Below are 24692 nucleotides of genomic sequence, written 5' to 3'. Positions count from 1 at the left end.
GGTCAACTCGCTCTCCAGCGCTCTAAAGGGCTCAGAAAGGGGGGCCACAAAGAAGAGCATAATTCCAGCCATTAATTGTTTGTTTCTACCATTCCTACCGCATGAGCGAGACTGGCTGCCACCTGTGTAATGATTAAATGCCTTGCTGCTTACTTCCAAGGACTTGTGAGGGAGGATACTGGGCATTTCTGTCTGGGTCGCCTGCGTTATGTTTCAACAAGTATTTTGCGGCCCTGCTCTATGCATGAACAATAATGTACTAGTGGAGCAGAATAAGCTTTCAGCAAAGCAGTTTCAACAGAAAGCAAGAGGCGAAAGTTGAAAACAAAATGGCGATTACAGTCACATCAAAGTGGCAGCACTTTAGTCAAGCTGATACCTGCGTATTTCTAATACCGACACATGAGGCGGTTGGTCTTCGGCCAACAAAATACATTGCCTCCATCATTGAGGGGTACCTACTTTTTCTAGACTGACAAACCCTCCTGTTGGCCGTATGCCAAACGCCTCATCCATACATTGCATCCTCTTCTGACCAAGTATCTGATTCTGAATCTTGCATACTGCTAGTTTCCTCCTCATTATCATTGTCATCAATATTAATTGACATGAATTGTTTCACTGTCTTTATTTCATCATTTGAGTATCTGATTTAGTGGTGCTGTTTTTTGTTACTATCTGTATACACTCCTCACTTATTTCAGTACAAATTATAAGTAAGCAGTGTATACAACAACAACATGTCATAAATATTCCTAGTACTGCTACTAGGATCGCAACTAATTTCCATCCCCATGAGCGTAATACTTCCCAGAACCAGGCGCTTATGTTCAATTCCCAACTTCCTTCTGGGGGGTGTAGGTCAGAGCTCAAAACGTGCAACTTTCTTATAGCTTCGAAAATCATAGGGGAGGAATCGCTTACAAATACGCAACGTGCTGATCCCGCGATTTTGCAAACTCCCGCACAATCAACCAAGATTACATCAAGAGCCATCCTATTTTGGAGTGTCATCAATCTAATTCCTTTCTCCTCGAATGTCATATTGTATAATATATCTGTTGTTCCATTTATTGTTTTTTCTAATATTCTAGACAGTTGTCTTATATTATAGAAGTTTATTGCTTGGCCCCAAAATGGTATGAATGATTTTGCTATGTCTTCCGCGATCAAACCTCCTTCCTCATTTCTCTTGACCTGGACAATTTGGCTATATCTGCTGTTCTTGAAAGGAATACCCCTAGGAACAAAAGTCCCAGGTAACAAGTATCTCCCAAATTTCTAGGCAACCAAGGATACACTTTTTCTCCACATATAAAATAAATAGGGTCACTTACATAAACTGGTTCTACCTCTCTATCAAGGAATGCTATATTCATGCATCTAGTGAATGTCCCCACTGAATAGGAGCCCTCTTTTCTTAGGCAAAAGGGGACAGAGCGTGGACTGTAATTTACTGTATAGGAGGAGCGCACTGTGTCTTTATTTCCTTCTGGGTTCATATGAAACGTGATTACAGATGATTTATAGGGCACAAATAATCTGTCTTGTGGCATCACTACTGGTGTGATCAGTCGTGCTTTGTGAAATATAGAACAACCTACAGGTTTCATAACAATCTCCTCAAATTCATTCATATTTGTTCTATCTAATTGACCAGATTCACTTTTGTTCCATTTCCCATAATATAATGCACTCAAGGACGCGTAACATGCAGAACTCAATGACAGTGGCTGCACATACCAACCAATTCCCTTACCACCATGCTGTGGCAAGTGGGCACATGCCCAACAAATATTTTTCTTAATATTGAGTGAGTCATATTCATTATCAACAATAATGTGTTATTCCCATAACCTTCCCTGTGTCTTTCTTCCATCGGGGACAAAGTGTAAGTAATTACATGGACCGGGCTTTCAGTAGTGTAGATGTTTCTAACAGGCAAGAGCACTTCCAATGGGTGTATTTCTTCTAAGTACCAAAATACCAGTACTGTTATTGTTGGGGCTAATATACTCATCACACACATGATTATTGTTAAGATCAGCATACAATTTTTTCGGCAACTTCTTTTTTGCAACCTTCCAGTCTCTATAGTTAACTCATTATCAGCAGTGGTGCAGGAGGAGGCAAAAGCTGGTCCCGGCATTTTTATCTCGCTGTCCTTCTCCAATCAATGCTCGTCGTGAATATATCTTATCGTTGCACTCGTTCAAATGTCAATAGGTTCGGAAAATGTCAACAGTTTGTTCTGCCAGTTCTCAGCAGCCTGGATTGCTATACGTTGGGCAAGATTTATGTGCATCTGCACATTGCTCAAAGAACTCCATCAATTGCCTTTATACCATGTGAGCCCTTCTTGTCCGTAAGGGGTGATCTGCACATGGATTTTGTTTTTAGCACCGAGGAGCCGTGCTCTTGAGCTGTCCGATTTGCACAACCCTCACGCCGCTCTCCCCTAGGCCTCCTGTTCCTACTTCATCTGTGATAGGAAACAGACGCAACAAAAGATCAAAAGAAATGAAGATTTGATCACTCCTTTTCCCGAGGCCATAAATTATACCACCTTGCTCCTGGTATTGTGTGATCAATGGATAGTGCAGGTGCACCTCCAGACTCAGGCTCTGAGTCAGCTTGCGGCGCAATGACAGATGGCGGGCGCCAAAGTGGTACACGCTTTGTGTCAGCCAGCAGTGATGCAGGTATTGCTGGACATCGTTGGGGCACTCTTTGCCCTTTCTCCTTTAAAGCAATTTTTTCAGGCTTCGTTTTAGGCTTTATTTCAGGATCAGACAGATTTTGTGGCAAAGAACTGGCAACAATTTCTTTCGTCTCTGGGGCCGCTGTCTCTTTTTGATCGTCTCGATCAGGCAGTTCTTCAAACGGCGATGTGACCTTCTTTGCATGTGTTGCATGTATCCACGCCTTTCTCCCGTCCACACGGATTGCAGTCTGTGTTCCTAAAAGTATTTGGTAGGGTCCACGCCATCTGGGTACAAGTGATGACTTCCTCTTGAAATTCTTCACTAGAACCCACTTTCCGGGTTCCAGTGAATGCCCCGGACCAGTGTACCTGACGGGTAGAGCCTCCTGCACCTGCTGATGAATCAAATGCAATTTCTGCATTAACAGATTATAGTAAATGCTGAGCACAGGATATTCTATCTCATTTAGTTGCTTTGGCTGTGGTGCACACCAAACATATGCCGCCCTCCCCATCACTATCTCGTATGGGGATAGCCCAGTTTTTGCCTGCACAGATGTGCACATGCACAGTAACGCTAGGGGTAATGCGTCCACCCAGCTCATCTTGTTTCCTGCACACATTTTACTTATTTTGGCCTTTAAAATGCCATTGTGACGTTCAATAAGACCGGCCTTCATGGGGTGTCTAGAACAATGGAATCTCTTGTCAATCTGGAGACCTGCACAAATCTGTAATATCACTGCGCCCACAAAATGCGGGCCATTATCTGACCATATGACACGGGGTAGACCGAACCGGGAAAAATACTCCTTTAACATTACTTTTGCAGTGCTCATGGCGGTGCAGTCTTTTAATGGATATGCTTCCACCCACTTACTGAAGGCACATATAACCACTAAAACATATTTCAAGTTTTGGCACCTCTCCATCTCTATGAAATCAAAATGGATTACCTCAAATGGCATAGAGGGAGGGCCGAAACTGCCTGTTGGAGTCACCGTTCCCTTCCCCACATTGTGTTGCAGTCACGTGATACAATTTTGGACCAGCCTTTCAGCATTTTTCTTTGTGTGTGTTCTCCCATACTGTGGCTAGATGCTGGACTATCTTCTTAGCACACATGTGTGTAGGGCTGTGGGCCATCATGACCATTGCAGTTACATAGGAGTTGGGCAGCATCCAGTTTTTACTTTTCTTGTCTACCCAGCAACCTTCTAGATCTAATTCTGCAGAGCCTCAGCCCACCCTCGTATCTCGTCAGCAGTAGCTTCTGCCTGCATCTCTTTGACAGTGGCAATTCCATTTCCTATAATGCAGGGCAATTCCTCAGACTGCTCGGTCAACATTTTGGTATTCAAATCAGTGGCAGTTTGCTTCGCAATTCTGTCTGCAAATGTGTTTCCCTCTCCCACTTTACATGTTACCTTTTTATGCGCCTCACTTTTCACTATTGCTATGTGCTTTCGACACATAAGTGCAGACAATAATCGTACAATCAAAGGGCCATGTTGAATTCTGGCTTCATGTGATGTCAAGAAACCCCTCTCAGCCCAGAGTCAGCCAAAGTTATGAACCACGCCAAAGGCGTATTGGCTGTCAGTATATATGTTTACACTCAGATTCTCAGAAATCTCATAGGCTCTCGTTAAAGCTATTATCTCCGCGGCTTGTGCAGAGTTGTAGGGGATTCTTTTGGTTTCCACAATTCTTTTCACTGTAGTGATAGCATAGGCAGCAGTTGATGTGCCATCAGGTAATTTAAAACAGGAGCCGTCACAAAACAGTTCTCCATCTGGCTCTTTTTGTGGGGATCAGTTAAATCAATTCTTCTTTTCGTTTCTTCCTCAGTGGTCATTAAACAATCATGGGGAGGTGATTCATTCTCACCTAATTCTCCATTGGGCAGTGGCATTAATTCTGCAGGATTCAAAGCGCTACACCTCATAATTTGGATGTGTGGCGCAAACAGGACAATTTCGTATCTAGTCAATCTAGGAGATGTGAGGGGTTGCGCCTGTGTTCTATTTAATAGAACGTCCATGGCATGTGGCACCACCAAAATTAAGGTGTGCCCCAGCACCATTCCTTCCGTTTATTTTACTGATGCAGCAGCCGCTGCAACAACTCGCAAACAACGTGGTAGTGCGCGCGCCACAGGGTCCAGCGCGGAAGAAAAATAGCCGCATGGCCTATTTCTTCCACCTTGTTCCTGTGTCAAAACAGCCAACGCGCAGCCCTCACTCTCATGTACAAACAATCTGAAAATGTTGTCATAATTTGGTGTGCCCAAAACTGGAGCAGAACACAGTGCAGTTTTGAGCAGATCAAATGCTCTCTGACATTCTTCATTCCACTGCAAAGGCATCACAGCATCCTTTTTTGTCAATGCCACCATTGGCTTCACAATCAATGCAAAATTCACAATCCACTGCCGGCAATAAGAAGCCATGCCTATTATAGCTCTGACTCCTTTCTGTGTTTTTGGAATAGGCATACCAGAAATACTCTCTATTCTCTCTGGCGTCCGTCTTCTCCCCTCTCTCGACAGTAGGTAGCCCAAATAAGCCACCTCCTTTCGACAATATTGGAATTTCTTTAAGCTCGCTTTATGGCCATGCGCTGCTAAATGTGACAATAATAAAACAGTACCTTTTTTACAAACCTCTTCTGTATCAGCAGTGATTAATAGATCATCTATATATTGTAACAATACACATCCAGTTGGTAATTCTAGCATATCTCGTTGTTCTTTCAATGCCCTACTGTAAATACTCGGACTCTCTGTGTAGCCCTGTGGAATGCACGTGAATGTAAATGATCGTTCTCCTAATGTGAAGGCAAACAGATATCTACTTTCTTTGTGTACTGGAATACTGAAGAAGGCATTCTTTAAGTCTATAACACTAAAGTACTCTGCTGAGGCGGGAATCATTGTCAAAATCGTGGTGACGTTTGGGACCAATGGGAATTGAGGGTCAACCACTTTGTTTAATGTGTGCAGATCAATTATGAAACGATATGGTACTTCATTACCTCCTTTCTTATATACCGGGAGAATGGGGCTGTTACATGTACTGCCAGTAATCTCTTCAATCGCCCCCAGTTTTACCAAATCTGAAACAATACTCTTCAATCCTTTCTCTCCCTCTGCTGAAATTTTATACTGTGGAATAGGTGGCAACGTTACTCCCTCTTTTAGAATAATTTTCACTGGGTCTAGTTTCAAACATCCCACATCATTGTCATTCATCGCCCATATGCAAGTTGGCACTTTACTCAATTCTCCTGGCAAAGGTTTGGAAATTCAGATACTGGTACATTCTTTGGTGAAATTGTCAAGAACACTCCATCCGGAGTTCAATGGATAACTGCATTTAATTTTTTCAATAAATTTAATCCCAAAAGATTTTCCCCACAATTTTCTGTTAAGAGAAATGGACAATATTCAGTGAATGGACCTAATGTCAGTGCTATTGGTTGTGACACTGGATTGATCACTGGGGTACCTGCGAACCCTACTGAAATATTCCTTTGCCCTGACAGTGGTATCTCCGGAAACAAGTGATGGTCTATCGAGCACTTTTGTGCCCCTGTATCTCAAAGAAAGCTATGCTCTCTATTCCCGACTTTCATTTCTACGTAGGGTCCTTTTTGATTCACGGGAATAGGCACTGGTTCCGACCCCTGTCTTGGGCTGTCCGATTGAGGGAACAACACATCATCCGATATGTAATCACTACTGTAATACGTATTTGGTTGTGTATCAAAAATGTTCCCGCCCCTCCCTCTATTTCCATTTTGCGTGTTCTGTTGGCTCTGGTTTTGGCTAAAAGCAGTCTGATTTTGAGCTTGGTTCTGATTCTGGGTAACATTTCCTTGATTATTTTGGTGCTGCTGCATATTGTTTCTATTCTGCCCATTTGTTCCTGGGTGCCCCCTATGCGGTCTTCTCTGTCCATAACCATTTCTATTTTGTAAATGTGGACATTGCGCTCGCCAGTGGCCTTCCTCTCTGCAGTACGCACACTGATTTAGTCCCAGAGGCCCTCCATGCATGTTCGAATTACTTCTGCCTTGCGCGTTTCCTCTCCCTCTATTGTGTCCTGTCACTTGCTGAAGTAGCACCCTTGTTTTCAAATTCACCCTATCCTTTACCTCTTTCTATGCATTCACTCTGTTCTCATAATATTGGGCCATATGCAATACTTCACTCAATGTTTTTGCTTGCCATGCACTTTATGATGTCATTATTAAATTTTGGATTGGAGGTATTAACCCTCTCACATACTTATCAACAAATAGTCTTTTACCTGCTTCTGTGCTTACATCCTGTCCACTAAAATCTGTGAATACTTCCTCAAATCTATTAAAATAATCTGTGTATAGCACATCCTTGCCCTGAACGCATGCAGTTAATTTGTCCCATACAATTCTTTTTTCTGGAACAATTTCCTTCAATTTTTGTATTATCCATGCTGGTAATGCCGCCATATTTGCTGACGGTTTTCCTCCCGCTTCTCTATTCTTATCCTCTGCTACTAGATCTGCCCCAAGTGGCGCCATAGGCCACATCATCATCCACTTTTCTTATCTGCTTCCATGTATCTGCTGGCACAACCACCGGGAATATTAAATCTATATCATTCATGGTGAACATGGACAATTTCAAATAGGACTATTTCCTTATAGAATGCCAACGGATTCTTTCTTATGTCGGGAACCGTCTGTTTTATATTATTCACTTCCTGTCTGGAGAAGGGGACGTGCACATATTGTGCTGTATAATGTGCTTCTGTTACCCGTGCTGGTGTGTCGGCTGTTGCAGGAATCTCTCTACCTTAGGCACAAAAGTAGGTGGGACTTCCCTCATAGGAAATACCGCCCTCACGTTTCCTCCCCCTTCTCTCATATGCAATATTATTCCCAAATCAAGTGATAAGGCTGTTTCTCCTGTTCCACGTTCTAATGCTCTCTTGTATACCGCCATCAATTCTGGGGGGCTAGCTTTCTTATCATCTATATCTTTGTCTACCAAATATTCAACCATTGTCTGCAGTGCTTATCTTTTCATTGGCAAGGGGTATTCATCAAATATCTCATGTATTTCCATTGTGGGAATATTAGGATCTGTAATCCATCTTAACGCCTCTCGTATACATACATTTAATTTCTCACTTGCCTGTCTTGCCGATGGAAGAAATTGCCACTGCACATATGGTATCGCCACCTCCCCCCTGTCTCTCCCTATATCCTTTTTCCTATACCCTGGTATGGCAAACATTTCAGCATATGCATCATCAAGTTCATTCTTAAATTCAAAAAGCCTGTCTACATGTTCCTTTATTTCTTCATCTCTCTCTCTCTACACTGTGCCAGCGCATTCAAATCCAACAACTGCTGCGGCGGTACCCTCCCAATCAACTGCTTCCATTTCCCCTTTAAATATTCCCCATGCATTCCAACACTACCTGTTTTTCATTGCTCCTCCTGAAATCATACATCGAAGCCAGCGTCGACATTTCATCATTCCCATCTATAAACATCTCTGCCTGTTCTTGCAGCTCCCGTTGTCTCTCCTTGCTATTCACGCTACGGGTCACCCTAGTGCATTCACTTTGTCCCATCCCCTCTCTTCTTTCAGTGAGTTCAAGTTCAATAATTGGAAGTGCAGAAGGGACAACAACAATCTCTTGGAAGGGAGGGAGGTGCGGATGGGACAACGGGAACGGGAAGTAACTGCTGCTGCGCTGGCTGGCTAATGGGAGGCGCTGGTTGTATGATTTGTGGCTGCACTGGGATCTGAACAATAGGGAGGGGCTGAGGGGCTGAGCAGCTGAAGGGGGCTGAGCAATAGTCACTGGTGCGGTCTTCTTAGTCTCTCTCGTGAGGCGCTCTCGCCTTGTTTCAGTTAGTATTTTGCTTATCAACTCATCTGATGAATGCAGCTCTTGTTGTGGATATATCTTGTCTATACTCAACTGACCACGTCTAATTTTCTCAAACTATCATCCCACTCCTCCTGCTGCTTTTCTTTCACTCTTTCTGCTTTCGACTTATGCCTGCGCGTGCTCTTCTCTCTGCTTTTCCAACAAAGCATAGCTTCCTTCCTCCAGTCTCTAAGGATATCAAATGCTGCAGGACATATTTTCTTTTTTAACAACACCTTCTCCAAATAATCTATTCTCAATATCTCAAAACTCCCGTGATTCGGCCATTGCAAATCTTCCTCTTTTCTGGTTTGCCTATGCCAAATCTCACAAAACATTATCGCCCCTACACCATACTTCACATACATCTCATACGCCGGCGACCCCACAGGTGTCGCGACCTGGCCAGTTTCCAAAGATTGTCTACTGCAGTGGAAAAATCCCGCTAAGGTGGACAGTACCCCAGGCATGTTTTAACTTTACCCTCGGCTAATCAACCTTACACTGGGCATTTGATTTTGCAAAATCAACTCTCAACCAATATCAGGATTACTTCGAATAGGGGCACAACTCACCTAATCAATCTAGTCGTCTTTCAAGACGCAATTCGTCCGTATACTGACGCAACCAATAATCGTCGTGTCTGCGTATCTTGGCTCATTCTGCCTCGTTTCGGGACCCTCGCCTCCTTGTTCTCTGGCCGGGCACGTCGATCAGGGATCAGTTGTGTAAAGATCTGCAAAGGAGTCTCATCACTTTCACGGGGGCACCCCGAACACCTCTTGATCCTGGCTCGATCGTCCCGTCCTCCCCGTTCTCTCCGCCTTCCTTATTTTACAACGTACACAATGGAACAAGTGGGGGAGAGTCCCTATTCGGGCGCCATCTTTAAGGGGCCCCCAGGGGACCCTCGCGTATGGAAACAAAGCACAATCACCACACAAGAACTGATACGCCAGACACATGGTTGTATTTCCAAAAGCTAGGGTTTATTGCAAAGCAAATAGTCTCAACTGGCCAACTGGGTCTCACGCCCCGCGACGTGCGACTCCAGACCCCGAGGGATGCAATAGAGCAAATCATTCTACAACAGTTACATATATACAAAATGAGCATCTTACAATCAGCAGTGACACATTCAATACCGCCCATAATGCATATCCTTTGAACTGGGTTCGATGATTGACAATTGTGACAAGTGTGACACCTTCAGACATTCATTTTAGCAATAGTTTGCAATTTTGTGAGCCTGCAGACAAAGTTCTTTGTTTAATAGAACACTTTGCTTCTGTTTTTGCAAGCAAGCTGCGTGCAGGGGAGAGACAGATTCCAGGCCTCGCTATCTCCTAGTTTCTATTCGTGTGCTAGGGGTCAACTTGCTCTCCAGGCCTCTACAGGGCTCAGAAAGGGGTGCCGCAAAGAGGAGCATGATTCAAGCCATTAATTGTTCGTTTCTACCATTCCTACCGCATGAGCGAGACTGGCTGGCACCTGTGTAATGATTAAATGCCTTGCTGCTTACTTCCAAGGACTTGTGAGGATGGAGACCGGGCATTTCTGTCTGGGTCGCCTGCGTTATGTTTCAACAAGTATCTCGCGGCCTTGCTCTATGCATGAACAATAATGTACTAGTGGAGCAGAATAAGCTTTCAGCAAAGCAGTTTCAGCGGAAAACAAGAGGCGAAAGTTAAAAACAAAATAGCGATTTCAGTCACATCAAAATGGCCGCACTTTAGTCAAGCTGATACATGCGTATTTCTAATACCGACACATGAGGCGGTTGGTCTTCGGCCAACAAAATACATTGCCTCCATCATTGGGGGGGTGCCTACTTTTTCTAGACTGACACAGTGACCTAAGAGATCATGTTGGCACGTACCGCTGTATGCGTTCAGAGAGATAGCTGGGCGCGACCCACTTGAAAGTAAGTGTCAGCATCTTGAAAGACACACAGTGCTTGACTGGCAGCCAGAGCAGATGTTGTCAGGCTTCCGTAATGGACTGCTTTTTGGAGATGCCCAACACCGCTCAGACTGCCCCATTTTGCGTGACCTGAAGGGCGGCCAAGTTGGATTGAGAAGTACCTGCCAGCAGGCTGTTGCAGTAATCTAGTCTCGAGTTGATTAATGCAGAGGCTAGTATAGACATGTTTTTTACAGAGAGACAGGGGCCTAGGTAGCCTAACTGCTTGTTGATCCAGCCACATGAAGAACCAATCTTGGCTACATGTGGCCTCATGGTAAGCTCGGAGTTGAGTGCCACGGGAATGGTGAATATGTGGTTTGAACACATCGGAAGGTACACATACGAAGCAAGCATCCAGGATGCCCCGGATTGCACTCATGATAAAACAAGCAGTTGTAAAGGGCTGCAATGCCATTCACAAATGTATCATTGGCAAAAAAGACCACCTTGTTTGCTACCTTCAGTTCACAGAAGGCTTGATACTATGTTTCTGTCTCTGGGCCTCTCTTACACACACTGAAAGTCTTGGAATGTATGGACACTTTGTAAATGCCAGCAGGTTGGTTTGTGGCCTCCTCGAGAACTCAAACCTGTAGTGAGAATATAAATACAGCTCCAAGTATTATAGCTTGGCGTTATGTAAGGATTCTACAAGGTGGACTAGTTTGGATGGGTTATTAGGACAACCAATGATATGCTCCTCTAGATCCCGCATTAGCGTGTTTTGTGTTGTCTTGACTCTTGCAGCACAACTGAAAAATTACATGGCGTAAGTGAAAGCCTGGATGCAAGTTGCCCGTTTCCTGACCCTATAGAAAGTCAATGGATCTGGAGAGTATCATTTGCTAGCATGGCTGTTTACAAACATTTTTTCGTGATTCTTGACAGAAAATTCAGAGTGCAAGAAAAGGAACGATAAGACAGCACACATCAGAAAAAGACAGGCAACATGTCATAGGGTCGATACTATGAAACACTACTAGGCGAAGGGTAAGTTAGGAGGAGGGATCATAGAAAGCAAACAAGGGGGTCAGGCTGAGCTCTGTCGCTTAAGGCGCCCAGGATGCTCAGCAGTGATTATCGAGGAATTGTTCAATTTACTCACTGTGGAATGTGGGGTATTCCTCCCCCATTAGAGCACACCAGAAAATACTGAAGTCCAAAATACCAAATTTAAAATGCTGCATTTCAATGCATATTTATGTGAGGGTGGGTTAGAGTGATAATAAATATGAGGGGCCTCTTACCCCCGCATATATATATATATGTGGCAAAATAGGTTTAACAAAAAAAAGAAACAAAATGCCATTTTGGGCTTTAGTATTTTTTTTACCCCGAAGTGATCACATAGATCCGAATGAGGACCACAGATTTGCCCAATGCTGGGTACGATGCACCCAATGTTCCACACACAAAGCTCTGCCCACTCATACAACGAAATAAGAAACATCCACAAACACCACCTAACCAGATACTCCATCACAGGGTTGCAATCACTTTGCCAACCGCTTAGACTGAATTTCACAGTTATCAAAAAACAGACCCACAACAAATTAACTTCCATTCAACAACTTACTTCCCGCAAATCAGGCTTTAACACGCAACTTAAATAACAATGTGGACACACCTCTGTCATCTCGTTTGGCCAGGGAATCCGTTTCATTATGACTCAATGTACAGTGCAGTGACACTGCACATGTGGCAAACAAATATATATGTAAAAAACAAATCAATGTAAGTAAGCACAGGCCTGGTGTCTTGGGCCTTGTTGACCACCTTTACCACATACGCATTTGGCAGCTTAATCAGGAAAGATAGACAACCTGCGATGGTGAGAGGGACGATGCATGTTCTCCAAGGCATTCTGGGAGCAAAGGGTACTCTGCTTTCGTTGGAGAAGAACCATTACAGGATTATTGGAAAGTTGCTACCTTCCCTAATTAGAACCAAGGATCCATCACAGGGCAATCTCAAAAGCCTGTTACGGCGTGTGTGTTACCCTAGGATGAGCCATTGGAGAGGTGTTGTGCTCCATAAATAAGCATACACTTTTGGTGAGTGACAATATTGCCATTCCGTGGCAGTCTAATAGAGAGTAAACTAGCAGACTGAGACTTGTGGATTACATTTACGAGTCACAGGTTCTGGGCAGGCACCAAGAAATGCTGTCAGGAATCACAGGCAGAATGTAAGGTTGAAGTGTCCATTGTAATAGAAAATGCCATCTACAGACCCAGTTTAAATATCTACCCTAGCATAATTGAGAAACAAACAAGTTTCAACCTTTGATGGGCTCAATTGGACAAGTTTGAAACTGTGTGAAACTATACAATCAACTGGACATTGTATACCAATGTTAATTGCAGTGAGATGTTTTATCATGTACCAAGCCAGAGGTATGCTGATTTACCCTATCCGCAAGACATTCAATTCTCTTCCTGGTTAACAGACTGAAAGTGATGGGCGGAGTGAAAATAGCTCCTGCTTGTACTCTAGGAGAGCTGGTGAACAGCAACAGCATCCAGAAGCTACTTTGGACTCTTTAGGCCAACTGATGATTTACAGACATATCCCTGCCATTAGATCTGCGGGGTTGCAAATGTATTCATGCAGGATCACTAGGGTACATCCAGCAGACATTTAAAGCACAATGGATCCTATTATAAGTGCCACGCTTTTAATAAAAAGTGCATTGAAGTCTTATGTTGATGACGATACAAAGCTTACCTCGCCACCCCATGTTCCCCACCTCCAGCACATATCTTTCTCTCCTGGATACCTCCTCCTCCCTCCTTGCTTCCATTGCATGCTGCTCTCTCATGAAGGGTCTCGCCCCAAACCTCCAATGTCAGCTTCCTGCTATCTTCCTCTCCTTTTCTTCCTCTTTGCTCCTCTTGCCCCAGGCCGCGCTCCTCAATTATCCCTCGCCTTTTTCAACTTAGTGTTAATGACCCTGTGTTTCTTCATCCCGCCCTCAGCCACACTGACAGATCCCCGCCAAAACCACCAATGTCAGCTTCCCGCCCTCTTGCGCTCAGTTCCTCTTGCCGCAGGGCCCACTCTCCCTTTGCTGCACAGTATTTCGACCAAATGCTGATGCTTTCATTCGTTTCCTGCCCGCTCCCTTGGCAACACTTTTTACTTCATTCCTACATGCTGTGATTTGAGTGCTCCTTCACTTATCATATCAACCTGTTGACAAACAATGAGCCTATTGCAAAATATTCAAGTCGTTTTTTGTTTGTACTTTCACAATTGAGGAAAAATATTTTGGTGAAACATCACCAGAACTGGGGACACCTTATTGTAGTAAGCACTGCTGCACAATATATATATATATATATATATATTTAGCTCACATAAACATCCAAACCAAAACATGCTCTACCAAAGTTTCATTATTTGCATCCTTTTAATAATGAGTTGATTCCCACCCAAAATATCAGCTTCTTATTCCTTCTCATTGTAGTTTCACAATTACCATGTTTTCGACTTTTGATATATTCAGCACACTAACATTTGATATTTGCCTCATTTGTAATTTGTTGTAAACTATTTTGAAAGGGCAAACATCTGAAAACGCCTTCAAAGTGTATTACAATTCCTAAAATGTCTTTCATCCTAGAATTGGTTAGCAATTTATTGTCATGGGAAAAAAAAAATCAATAATTTTTTTTGATTTTGATTAATTGGAAAACCTAGATGCAATTTTGCAGCACCTCCTTTTTAGTTTTGTTGCTGTATTTAGAATTCGGAAAATCAATACTTCCTTTTTATTTAAGCCCAAAAAAAAGAAAAAACATTGCAGGCATGGTGTTTTTATCTATTTTAAACTGCTAAACATTTGGCATATTTCCTTTCATTAAAATGTACTTTAGAGTTGTGGCAAAGTACTTAAAATAGCTACAAAGAGCGGAATGCATCCAGGCTGCCAATTCTCACAGGAAGGCATGCTGTGAAAAGCCTCCACAAGCAATAGTATGCTCACACATTCGTGCTCTCATGTGAATGGATGTGGCTCCTGAGGGTTGGGGGGCTGTGGTGCTTGCATTCTGACCCCTCACTAGGGAACGTTTAAATCAATGAAATCAGATTCCTGAGTTAAACTTGTAGAACATTTTATAACGAAAGTAAGCCTTGTAAAGGAAAAGGACAGTATTAGTAAGACGAACCACGGTCGAAGAACCCAAGCCTGAGGAAAATACCCCCTATGGACCTGTGCGTTTTTACTTTGCATAACAGTTTAAGGGCATCATACACTTCTAGTTCAACTAAATTGCTAGATTTGTTGACTCAATCTTGTAGTATTAATATGGTATACTTTGATTTGGTATCTGGACTGTTCATCGAAAATGAATTCATCAAATTCATTTCCATCGAATTTTATTCATAGAAAATACTTTCCATCGACATGCATTTTCATTGAATACAATTCGATGTATTCCGATGGATTTTAGGGTTAAGGTTATTGGAAGGGTTAGAAATAGGGTTAAGGTTAGGGCAAGGGTTAGAATTAGAGTTAGGGCAATGGTTAGAAATATGTTAGGGTAAGGGTTAGAATTAGGGTTAGAGCAAGTGTTAGTATTAGGGTTAGGGCAAGGGTTAGTATTAGGGTTAGGGCAAGGGTTAGTATTAGGGTTAGGGCAAGGGTTAGAATTAGGGTTAGGGCAAGGGTTAGAATTAGGGTTGGGGTTAGGGCAAGGGTTAGAATTAGTTAGGGCAAGGCTTAGAATTAGGGTTAGAATTAGGGTTGGGGTTAGGGTAAGGGTTAGAATGAGGGTCAGGGCAAGGGTTAGGGTTAGGGCAAGGGTCAGAGTTAGTGTTAGGGTTGGAGGGTTGGGTTAGGATTAAGGGGGTGGGCCTGGGGGTTGGGGGGCTTAGGGGGGAACCCCCCCAATATACAATAAACATTAAACAGTTACAAGGAGCTGGCCAGTCTGCTGGAGCGGCTTCACCGACTGACCCCACCTGATCCGTGCCCGCACAACGTTGCTCAGGACAAAGCCCAGCACACACAGCATTCCGCTGTCTTCCTGAGGGAAAACACCAATACCATCACCCTCATCTTTGTGCCATTGGGTAAGATGACGCCGCCATGAACAGCCACGAGCCCGACCTCTGGAAAATGGGCGCCAATATTTGTTTTATCTGCGTTGCCTAGCAACGCGTCGAGCAGCTCTGCCCAGTGATTGGCCCTGCTCCTCTTTCTGATACCAGCGTCATTGCCGGATGGCAAGAGCCGGCCTGCCTTTTTAAGGCACTCATATTAAGGCCGTCGCCTGTCTACGGCCTGTCCACGGCCGCGAGGAAACTTCTGCAGTCATACCCCCACACCAGCTTGGCTATCTCTCTGTTTGCCTGCAACCCAGTATTAAGCTGCCAGGAACATCTTACATTCCCGACCCACCGCAGCGACTTCACTGGAACTTCCACCCCATCCCACCAGTAAGTCAACCAGCACCCAATGCCATCCCACGACGCCACCTGACAGTAGTCTACTAAATAACACTTCCTGGTCTCTATCTTTATCAAGACACGTGTCGTACATCCACCTTGCTTTAGCATGCTTTACTCACTAAAGCTACTGCATTTAAAATAGCCTATGCGTTTGTGTTGCCCTTTGCCACAGCGTTTAGTTAATGTTTTAGCATGCTTTACTCACGAAAGTCACTGGACTCGAAATAGACTATGTTCTCTTGACTCATTTTGTCAGAGCCCCTAATTATTGATCTACAATGCACTACTCACAAAGGCTACTGCAATCAAAATAGCCTATGCTTTTGTGTTGCCAAAGTCCAAGCAGCCAACTTCAGTAATTTAGGTCCTCATCTACTTCAGTTTATCCCAGACACACTGTTAGCCACTCACACATCCACTCAGGGCTATAATACCTACTTTGCGTTCTTACAATTGTATGCCACCTGACCCTAGTCCACCACCACCACTCTCTAGCACCTCCATGGCACCTACCAGATTCACCATACTCACACTAGCCTTCCTCTTCCACAATATCTGCCATACATCTCCTGTAAACCAAAAGGCAGACATGCAACTTCTCACTAGCAAGCCACCCTACATTGCCTCACCACACAACATATCCAAACCGCACTACCACACTGCCTTCCAACTCACACCCAATGGTCCCAACTACAACACCAGAAACCACCTACTTGGTTACTGCACCGCCCGTCAAACACCCTTCATTACCAGACCAAACCTTTCTACTCCTTCACCCACTACCCACAATAAGCAACTCGACAAACCTATCACGCCCCCTCTCAAGCCAAACCACTCCCAAAACCCACCTCAACTCCCCACACCTAATTTCAAATGTGCACTCAAATGCTAGATCCCTCATAGCTCACGCTCTGGAAATAGCAGACCTCATACTTGCCAACAATCTAGACCTCCTTGCGATCACAGAGACATGGCAACATCCAGCAGCAGGTTCCCACGTCATGCTTGTTGCTCCGGATAACTATAACATTAATAGATCAGACAGGACTACCAGCAAAGGCGGAGGTATTGCCATCATTTCCAAAACACAACTTGGCATAAGGCAATTCACCTCGCTGCCCTTCCCATCAGGGGAGCTCATGTCCGTCAAATTGCCCATCTCTGCCCAAAGCACAATATTAATACACCTGATTTACAGACCTCCAGGCTCAATCTCGACCTTTGAAGAAGACCTCTCCAACCTAATCTCACACCACACCAAACTCACTTCCAAAATCTTACTTCTAGGAGATCTAAACCTAGGATAAAAAGACCCTCTAGACTTGCATGCACTAACCATAGAACAATCCCTTCTCAGTCTAAGTTTCAACCAACTCCTATCTGAGCCCACCCACTGCAAAGGCAGAACCCTCGACTGGGTCGCAAATGTAAACTGCAGCCTCAACTTAATCTCTAATACCCCATGCGCATGGTCAGACCACCACATCATTCACTTTGTACTAGAAGCCCCCACCCATACCCGGACACCGCCTGCCCAAGCACCTCCAGCCACTTCTAGGAACAATAAGTCCATAACCCTGGAGACCCTCCGCCCCCTCATCCAGACCATCATCAAGTCCACCTCCTCTAGCGATGCAGACCAGAAACTCTAGTCAACTCGTTCAACAAGAATCTATTGCTAGCTCTTGACCACATAGCCCCCCTCAAAACCAGGAAAGCCAAACAACCTAGTCACATAAATAAATGGTTCAATCCAGAACTAAAAGCAATGAGGAAATAAAAGATCCCTAGAAACTAAATGGACAAAGAACCCTACTCCCCAAAACTTGTCCCTCTTCAAAACAGCCACAACCAGCTACAAAACAGCCATCATCAATACCAAAAGCGAAACATTTAACAACAGAATTCAAAATGCCAGCTCAAATGTGAAGGAACTCTTCACAATGCTCAGGGAAATGAAATCGCCCATACCCCCCAGACCATCTGTCACAAAGATGCCTCCGGGTGCGCCAACATCCAGAAGGCACTACTGGCCAAAATAGCGCTACTCCAGAACAAAATTGAAACCAAAAGAACTCTCCTAGCCTCTAAAGGCACTAACACTGCCCTCCACAGTCAGCGCCACAAAAACACTAACCTCTTCGAATTCTCACCATCACTACTACGCAGGTAGAATCCATAATTGCTAGTCTCAAACCCTCCAAATGTGAAGGAGACATATGCCCAACTTCCATTATCAAAGAAGGAGCCAAAGACGTTGCCCCCTTCATCACCTCACTGATCAATACCTCCTTTGCCTCATGCACAGTTCCCAAGAATCTCAAAGATACCTGGGTCAAACCACTGATTATAAAACCCACTGTAGACCCCAACATTCCCACTAACTACCGCCCCATCACTACCGTCCCATTCCTGCTAAAAATCCTTGACAATGCAGCATACATACAAATTCAAAACCACCTTGAATCACACAACCTTCTACGTCTCCGTCAATCCGGCTTCAGACCAAGACATGGCACTGAGAGAGCCTTGCTTGATCTGAAGATCCAAATGGACGAGGCAAAAGACAAGGGCCATCCCTCCCTCCTCCTACTCCTAGACCTCTCTGCGGCCTCCGATTTAGTCAACCACAGTATATTAACCTTGCATCTAACCACCTCAGCTGCCTTCTCACCAAACGCAGCCAAATGGATCCAATCCTTCTTATCCGAAAGATCCATGAGGGTCTTTTCAGACACTGCCTCAGCAGACCCCTCGCCCATTACCTGCATAGTTCCCAAAGGCTCCTGCGTCTCCCCCACGCTTTATAACATCTTTACTAAGATGTTATTTGACCTCCTAGATTATATGAATGTCCCATACACCAATTACACTGACGATATTCAGATCCTCATCACTCTCTTTGGCACCTACGAGACCGACTCGGCCTGTCTCAATGAAATCTACAGTAACATCCAAGACTGGATGGCCAAGCACGGTCTGTGTCTTAACAACGACAAAACTGAGCTTCTACTTATTGGTTCCAGACAACGCCTAACTAAACTAAACCCACAATACAATTCCTTCAACATAGATGGAAACGTCATCAAAGTCTCCAATAACGCTAAAACCTTAGGGGTCTACCTCGATTCCACCTCGTCACTCTCTAGACAAGTAAATGCCATAGCCTCTTCATCTGCCTACGCCACTAAACTAATAACTGCCTGCAGACCATTCCAGTTGACACATAGTATTAGGGCTCTGGCCAGTGTGATACAGCTATCAAAAATCGACTACTGCAACTCCCTCTATCTAGGCACCAGTAAACAAAACATCCACAAACTCCAAATCCTTCAAAACAACGCTCTTAGAGCAGCTCTCAATATCCCACGTTCTGACCACATATCCCAAGCCAGACGGACAGCCAACTGGCTCTCAAAAGATAGAATCACCTTCAGAACACTCATGATCACCCACAAATGCTTCGACAATACAGAACCTAAATATCTGACCGACAAATTTGCCTGGAAAACCTCATCGAGACCCACCCGAGCCAAATATGCCAGCTGCCTCAGTATTCCCAAATTCAGACTCCAAAACTCAGGTGGAACCAGCTTCCTAGTCTCATCGGCCAAAACTTGGAACTCCCTGCCCTCTGCACTGAGAAATGAACATTCCTTCCTAACATTCCGATTCAAAGTTAAATCCTGGCTGACCACCCCTCCCTAAGCATCACCCGCACAACACCACACTTGTATATTAATGTCAATATTGTATAAATGTCTACCACATTGTCTCTCTATGCACCCCAATTGTAAAGTCTAGTACACCTCCTCTATTTATTGCAACTTTACCCTCTTACTGTAATGTACTATACCTGTATATGCTCCTTTACCTACTGTACCTCTTCATGTATATAACCTGTGTGTAACACTTCTTAAGTCAAGCGCCTAGCTACCTCAGGATTCAGCCCACTATATAAGCAGATAAAATCAAATCAGTGCTGAAATTTCAGCAATGGACAGCTCCATGTAACGTTTTACCGTGGAAAATAAAAGCATTGAAATGCTATATCTTACATTTAAAAGCACATATCCATTGAAACTTGTCCATCCCTATAATGCATTTCCATTCGATGGATTTTCATCAATGTATTTGTGTTTCGATGCATTTCATTCGATGTAAAGACCATAAACCCTTGGATTTGTTTGCATTAAACACCTCCAGTTCCACACAAAGTGCACTGGTCAACCAAGCAATATGTGTAAGTCTTTATTTTGAAAATGACTTAAGTATTTCGAAAAAGTAGTTATTTTGTGATATTTTTGTTATCGACAGGCACAACATGTTTAGGTACTCCACTATACTTGGTTTAGATTCCATGCTCTAATATGCAAATTGAAAGACAGTGTTTCTGTACAGTTTCCATTCATTATCTAATCAGATTTGTTTTCCAATTATCTTTCCTTAATACATTATCTGCTCAGTTGCCATAGAAAATGTACTAGAATACATAGACATTCTAGTGTGGGTTTCTTCTGGCTATTTCTTCAAAGTTAATTTAGGATGAGATCATTCGGAAGAGTCAGAAGACATGCTCACAAGAACTATGAAGGGCTGCTGTAGGGGGCCTGAAACAGAGATCCTAGAATACCCACAGGATTATCTTGAGGCGCTGAGTGAGAAACACAGCAGAAAAGCCAAGGTAACACCAACTACTTTGCATGTTCTGATGCGCTACACAACACCTTCTGGAGCATAGAAGCTTCCAGAGCATGTCTCTGAACTGTCATCCAGTCCAAGCTTCACCCATCTCTAAAAGGCGAACACCAGGTGCAACAAAGCACCTCATATCCTACGTCCGCCTCAGTTGGTGGAGTCAACCAACAGAACATTTTCATCATATCCAATGCCTTTACAGCGAGCTCTCACATGAGCCCAGCCCAGAACACAGACTACTGCAAACCCACCCCTGTACCAGCACTCATCGACGAGAAGATGTGGTTTAGTCCAAAACCAGAAGGTAGAAACCACGATGTCAGGCCCAGGACGTTACAGCACTCTTCAGCATACTCACTGAGACTACGCTGTCCTGCCTGCATTATTTTTAGTTCTCGATTGAGAGCGCCCTTTGGCTTAATCCCATGTCAACACACTTTCAGCTGAAGTCTACCTTCAGTTGAAGTCTGCAGCAAAAGGTAAGACTGAGGTTTCAGAAAAGTTACAACGGCATAATTGACCAACAAGCCAACTCAGTTCCACATGCCAGCAATGACTCCTCTGCTTAGCTTGACAACCCATCCCGATCCGACATACAGCTTTCTTTTCATCGACTCTTTTGAACTGCCCTCACACTCCTCAGCAAAAGCACCGAGTTTAGTGTCACATGCTTGCATTTCATTTGTGCATGAAGGACATTTTTAAATCATATTTCTTGATTTTATTGCATTGTGCTTGGTGTGCAACAAAGTCTGCACTACCTCTTGAAGCTCTTCCCATAAATAGGACAAGCGCTTTTACCCTGCCAAGGAAGAGTAAAGGGTTAATTTAAAAGAACCATGAAATGGACTCTGTTCAAGAGTGGGGGGAGAATTGCAGTAAAGTCTAGCAATTATACCATTTACCCACTGCTATATGTCATCAGGCCAGCGACTACCTCACAACTTAAAACTCTAAAACAAGTGTAGCAATCCTCAGAGTGTTGTAGGTTGTGTGGCAGAAAAAGAAAACATGTGGGGTATGCATGACATTCTTCCTCTGGCCTATTGGTTACATACCATGCCTTCTTCTCCATGGAAACGCACAGCAATCCCTTGCTTCAATTTCTCGCAGTTCGACTTAAACACAACCTCGCAGCTACTCCTAAAAATAGAATCTAAATATGTAACATAGATTAATGATTCTTTCCTTAAAAGTCTCACAATGTGAAATCAAACAAATGCTCAGGTGAGCTTACCTCTGTGAACGAGCAGGATATCATTTTCGCTCACTGGCCTGTGCACCATATCAGAATCAGGTTGTCCGGAAAGCAGGTGTTCATAGAACCACTCGCAGCGTTCTTTGAAGGGCTGGCAAAAGAAACAGATGTCCATAAATGAAACAGACTCACTAATGAGTGCAGGCACTCAAACCTCAGCTGGAATGCTGGCTTCAGTGTGGATTCATTGCGTCACGTGTTTATGGGAGAGGCGAGGGTTGGCTGGCCTGCTTGCACTCGCCTTCTGCGCAGGCCCAAGAACGGGCAGTCTTGGCAGAGCGCTACAAGCAAAGTTACTCACTACCAATTCTAGTGCTTCCTCATTCACTAAATTCATAAATACTGTATTACTCAGCTGGCGCGGGATGTTGGAACACTTTGAGAGAGAAACCCATGTTCTTAATTTTTTAAAGTTAAAATTATACTCGACTCCCCTGTTAATTTTTGACTTTTTTTCTACAAAGGAATAACTTACCTACAAAATTCACAACGGTCCTGTTTAAAAACATTACCTAATTTCCAGTGAATGAAAAGGATAAAACAGTGAGTTGGACATTTCTTAAAGGTGGGATTATGAATGCTTCCAGAATCCCCATTTGCTGAAACCCCCTCTTGCAAGAAGGAAACACATTAACAAACAAAGCCTGCTAAATCTTACTGTGCAAACAAACCAAGCTGCAGACAAAGAAAACAAAAACAAAAACATGACTAGTGCATCTTACAAGACTGGATAAATTCCCAAATTTAAAAGGTAAAAATCAAAACAAAGGGGAGGTACGAAACACAAGGAGAACAGAGTTTATCAACTGGCGAGAAGAAATTGAAAGGGTAAAGAAACAAAAAGGAAAGGCCTGCGCTGGAAAGGAAAGTTGATTTCGATGGTAAAGAAGGTGAGCTTGGTGGGGTTACCCACTTCCCCTTAAAGGAAGAGGCAACTGCACAGAAATCAAGAGGATACTGAAAATGGGATTGAGATGGCCAGAGGAGGGGGGCAATTGGTGGGGCGGAAAAGAAGCAGAGGGTGAGGGAGAAAAAAAACATCAGGAAAACAATGGATGGTGGAGTGGGGATTAGGAGACTGCAGCAACAAAACAAAAAAAGACACTTCAAAAGTGTAAAAAGAAAAGTCAGATTCAACACAAAGGGGATTGCACAGTAATAGTCAGCCACAGAAAAGTCAATGTTAACTGAGTGTTTTTCGGGTAATTGAAATCTTTGGGTTGTTTTAGGGGAGGGGCAACATTTGTTAAAGTATTCAACAAGAATATATAAATTCACTGAAGACCCCAAAAGAGCTCTGCTGCTGAGAGGCAGTCATGCTGCACCAGCCGCTCCCGATGCACCACAGCACGGGGGAGGCATCCATGTTGAACCAGCCACTCCTGATGCACCACAGCACGGGGGAGGCAGCCATGCTGAACCAGCCGCTCCTGATGCACCAAAGCACGGGGGAGGCAGCCATGTTGAACCAGCCACACCTGATGCACCACAGCACGGGAGAGGCAGCCATGTTGAACCAGCCGCTCCTGATGCACCACAGCACGGGAGAGGCAGCCATGTTGAACCAGCCGCTCCTGATGCACCACAGCACGTGGGAGGCAGCCATGCTGAACCAGCCACTCCTGATGCACCACAGCACTGGGAGGCAGTCATGCTGCACCAGCCGTTCCTGATGCACCACAGCACGGGGGAGGCATTCATGTTGAACCAGCCACTCCTGATACACCACAGCACGGGGGAGGCAGCCATGCTGAACCAGCCACTCCTGATGCACCATAGCACAGGCGAGGCAGCCATGCTGGGTCAGCCGCTCCTGATGCACCACATCACGGGGAAGATCAGTTCATATGTTCATGTCGCTGGTTCAGAGTTCATCTGTCCATCACTTTCTACCCGTCTTTCCTAGAATGATAAGTCCAAGGCTGGTTTATTCATTTATTGAGGACACCATGACGGAGAAAAAGGATCATTATTGCTTCATTGCTCACAGTAAGACCCTCACCAGACTGGAAACTAGACTTGCTCACAAGGAGAAAACTAGGAAACCGCTCTTCTCAAGCTAAGCTACGCTCGTCTGTAACTGGACTTCTCCAAGCCTCCAAGAACTGAAGTCCTTGCTCTTGCAACAACACATTGATGTATCCAAGATTCCGGCTATTTTTTTGCACACCTCCATCCGTATATTGTACTGTGATAATTATAATAATGTTTACTTCATGACTTGTTAAATTCTTACTACCAATGTTTTGCTCGATGACCAGTACAGTTCTCTGCTGCTCCCGAGCTAGGTCTGGCCTATACAAATATATATATATATATACACACACACAAAAGAACTGGCTGAACGTCAGTTAAGCGAGGAGCACTCTCCTTCATACCTGGCTTCAATAATCAGTCCGTGACCAGAAAATCCATAATGTCTTCTTTATTAGTTAAAATACAGCATTCTAGCTTCCCAGAAAAGTCGACGCGTTTTGCGGCGTTACTTGCCGCTTGCTCACAACACCCAAGTGCTGCCACCATAGTGTTTAAATACATAAAACATACCTGCAGACATAGAAATGTATATATATAATAATGATAATAAAACAACTATTCACAAACACTTAACAGAGTAGCAAACTCATCCCCAACCTCTGGCAAGAGAGGCGAACGGGGGTCAGAAAAAAGAAAAAGGGAT

General features: G+C 44.0%; 1 protein-coding gene across 3 annotated transcripts in view; it reads right to left on the bottom strand.

The window, feature by feature from the left end:
• Window positions 1-24692, bottom strand: part of HACE1 (HECT domain and ankyrin repeat containing E3 ubiquitin protein ligase 1) — an 838224-nt gene that overhangs the window by 508118 nt on the left and 305414 nt on the right. For all 3 annotated transcript variants that reach the window (XM_069606519.1, XM_069606520.1, XM_069606521.1), the window contains 2 exons: window positions 21992-22103; window positions 21813-21910 (listed from right to left, as the gene is read on the bottom strand). In XM_069606519.1, the coding sequence (XP_069462620.1) occupies window positions 21813-21910; window positions 21992-22103 (210 nt within the window). The remainder of the gene's footprint in view (window positions 1-21812; window positions 21911-21991; window positions 22104-24692) is intronic.

Source organism: Ambystoma mexicanum, chromosome 4p (genome assembly GCF_040938575.1).
Source record: "Ambystoma mexicanum isolate Mex_15411 chromosome 4p, UKY_AmexF1_1, whole genome shotgun sequence".
Lineage (NCBI taxonomy): Eukaryota > Metazoa > Chordata > Amphibia > Caudata > Ambystomatidae > Ambystoma > Ambystoma mexicanum.
Note: the sequence above shows the minus strand (reverse complement) of the source record. Positions and strands in the feature narration are given on the sequence as shown.